We start from the raw sequence: 3,352 nt of genomic DNA, 5'->3' as shown, positions 1-3,352 counted from the left end.
TAACGGCTAGTCAACCGGTCGACCCCCAACTCGACCGGTCGAACCCCAAACAGCTAGTTTGGCTTTTTTCTTCTATAAAAAGGCTCCAATCTTCATTGTTTCAAGAGCAAAACCTTCCTAAACCTTTCTTGAATATATTTGAGCCTTTGAAGAAGTGTTTTGAGTGCACCATTGTTCCAAAACTTGCATATCATTAGTGCACCATTCAATCCTAGTTTCTTGTATCATTTGAGCTTAAAGCTTTTGTACTAGGATTTTGTGAGATCTTGTAATTGTAAATCTTTAAGAGGAAGTTTTCCAAGAGTGTGGTATCTCTTGAGAAGTGTAAAGGGTGCTTGGAGCCAAAAGTCCAAGAGGGTAGATTGGAACCATAATCCAATTGTATTGCTTGAAGGCTTGGTTTGGAAGCCTTGAATTAGTGGAACCTCAAGCTTGGGATTGAAGCTAGAGGAGAGTGGATGTAGGCCGGGTTGCGCCGAACCACTATAAATCTTGTGTTTGCATTCTCTCTTCCCTACTCCTTTAATTTATATGCAATTGTTTTTATATTGTTTTCATATATACTTGCATATAATTATCTCTTACATTCACCTAGTTTAAATTTGCAAAAAGAGACCATCACCCTATTCACCCCCCCTCTAGGGTGATTACCATAGGTTGGATTAGCCTCAAATTTCTAACAATTGGTATCAGAGCTAGACCTCTTGCTTAAGACTTAATCGTCTAAGAGGAAAATGGCTATTCCATCAAGCTCATCCAAAATTGAAAGTTTTTCAACTACCCAACCTCCACTTTTCACGGGAACCGACTATCCCTATTGGAAAAATAAAATGACTTGGTTTATCCAATCTACTAGTCTTGATTTATGGGATGTCATTGAAGATGGTCCCCACATTCCTTCAAAATTAGAAAATGGAGTGATGGTTCCAAAACTTAAGCATGAATGGGATCAACTTGATAGAAAGAGAATTCAATTAAATTCAAGCGAAGCATCTGTCCAGGCACTCCATTTTTTGAATCACTAGCTAAGAAACCTCCCATGACGATGGACGATTTGTTTCGACGTGCGAACAAATACTCCATGCTTGAGGATGACGTACGGGCAGCCACCCAGCAAGTATTGGTTGCCGAACAGCCGTCCAAAGGGAATATGGAAGGAAGCGCTAAACTTCCGGACAGGCCAAGGCCATCCGATCGAAGGCAAGAAGGGCCAAGCCGCCCGGAGATGCCACCCCTCACACCACTCTCCATAACTTATGAGAAGCTTCTCCCTATGATCCAAAGAATGTCCGATTTCAGGTGGCCCAGACCCCTCGGGTCGGATCCATCCAGAAGAGATCATAGCAAAAAATGCGCTTACCACAAGGAGCATGGCCACACAACGGAAACGTGCAGAAGCCTCCAATATTTGGTGGAAAGGCTTATAAAGGCGGGACATTTAAGGCAATACCTCCGCTCAGATGCCAGAGATAGAGACGCCTCCCGGGGCCACGACTCTGGAACCCCCGCGATTCCAGCCGCCCCCAAAGCCGTCATAAACTACATTAATGGAGGTCCGTCGGATGAAGAGATAAATTCCAAATGAAAGAGGCAAAAATTATTACGAGAGGCAATGGTGCGTGAGCGTGTCAACTCCATCCGACCTGGGATAATCGGAGGAAGCCCTCACCCCATAGACGGGACAATCATTTTTCCACCAGCAGACCCCACACGGATATTACGTCCGCACCGCGACGCCCTCATTCTATCCTTAGGGATAGACAAATTCGATGTAAGACGCATCTTAGTTGACCCAGGCAGCTCAGCTGATCTGGTACAAGCATCAGTCATAAGCCACATGGGGCACAATTTAGTCGGTCTCGAAAACCCTGGGAGAATCATGTTCGGATTCAACGGGGCATCAACCATTTCCTTAGGAGATATTGTGCTACCAGTTCAAGCTGGCCCAGTCACTCTTAATGTCCTATTTTCAGTGGTACAAGATTTGTCACCCTTCAATATTATCTTGGGGCGCACATGGCTGCACTGCATGAAAGCCATCCCCTCCACATATCATCAGATGGTAAGCTTTCTTACTGAGGGTGGGCAAATCAACCTGTACGGCAGCCAGCTAGCTGCTCGCCAATGCTACCAGATAGCAAGAGAACCAGGGACCAGTCAGGAGAATGAACCTCTCCCTGAGTCCACACACGCACTTGACCAATAGCAGTCACTATGCCCGGCGGATAGAGATCCCCCGGTAGCAGATCCCTTGCAAACAATCCAAATTTCGGAAGAAGATGCTCACCTTACTCATATCAGTTCCCTCTTAACACTTGAAGAAACCCAGAACATCTAAGACGCCCTCTAACAAACCATGACATTTTCGCATGGGCGCACTCTGATATGAAAGGGATTCATCCATCAATAGTCTCTCATAAACTTAACGTTTTACCAACAGCGAAACCCATCCGGCAGAGGGTTAGACGTTTCCACCCGGACAGACAAAAGATCATCCGGAATGAGATCGACAAACTATTGGAAGCCGGATTCATCAAAGAAGTGGATTATCCGGACTGGTTGGCAAATGTAGCAGTGGTACCCAAAAAAGAGGGCAAATGGCGGGTCTGCGTTGACTACACCAATCTCAATAAAGCGTGTCCGAAAGACAGTTTCCCCTTGCCACGAATAGATCAAATTGTGGATTCCACTGCTGGGCAAGGGATGCTCTCCTTCCTGGACGCTTTCTCCGGATATCACCAAATCCCCATGGCCCCGGATGATCAAGAGAAGACAGCCTTCATAACGCCACACGGACTTTATTGTTACAAAGTCATGCCATTTGGCCTCAAAAATGCTGGCGCTACTTATCAAAGACTGATGACAAAGATATTTAAACCGCTAATCGGCCGTACAGTAGAGGTGTATATCGACGATATCGTGGTTAAAAGCAAAACCCGAGAGGAGCACGTTCTCCACTTGCAAGAAGTTTTTCACCTCCTGAGGAAGTTTGACATGAAGCTAAATCCTTCTAAATGCGCCTTTGGCATAAGTGCTGGGAAATTCCTGGGTTTTATGGTCAGTCAAAGGGGGATAGAGGTCAGCCCAGATCAAGTCAAAGCAGTCATAGAAACACCACCCCCCTAGGAACAAGAAGGAATTACAGCGCCTCACAGGCAAGCTTGTCGCCCTGGGACGTTTTATAGCCCGTTTCACCGATGAGCTACAACCCTTCTTCTTGGCAATCCGCAAAGCAGGAGCAAGCAGATGGATGGACAACTGTCAAAACGCTTTCGAAAAAAATTAAGCGGTGCCTCATGCAACCACCCATCCTAAGCAGCCCTCTCCCCAGAGAAAAATTGTATATGTACCT

The 3,352-nt window shown here is 45.9% G+C and overlaps 1 protein-coding gene across 1 annotated transcript; it reads left to right on the top strand.

Annotated features, from left to right (window-relative positions):
* The first annotated feature begins 1,612 nt into the window (after positions 1-1,612).
* Positions 1,613-2,206, top strand: LOC117904741. Its single transcript, XM_034817498.1, has one exon. The coding sequence runs from the start codon at positions 1,613-1,615 to the stop codon at positions 2,204-2,206; it is 594 nt and encodes a 197-aa protein (XP_034673389.1).
* The last annotated feature ends 1,146 nt before the right edge of the window (positions 2,207-3,352 follow it).

This window comes from Vitis riparia, chromosome 17 (assembly GCF_004353265.1).
Source record: "Vitis riparia cultivar Riparia Gloire de Montpellier isolate 1030 chromosome 17, EGFV_Vit.rip_1.0, whole genome shotgun sequence".
Lineage (NCBI taxonomy): Eukaryota > Viridiplantae > Streptophyta > Magnoliopsida > Vitales > Vitaceae > Vitis > Vitis riparia.
Note: the sequence above shows the minus strand (reverse complement) of the source record. Positions and strands in the feature narration are given on the sequence as shown.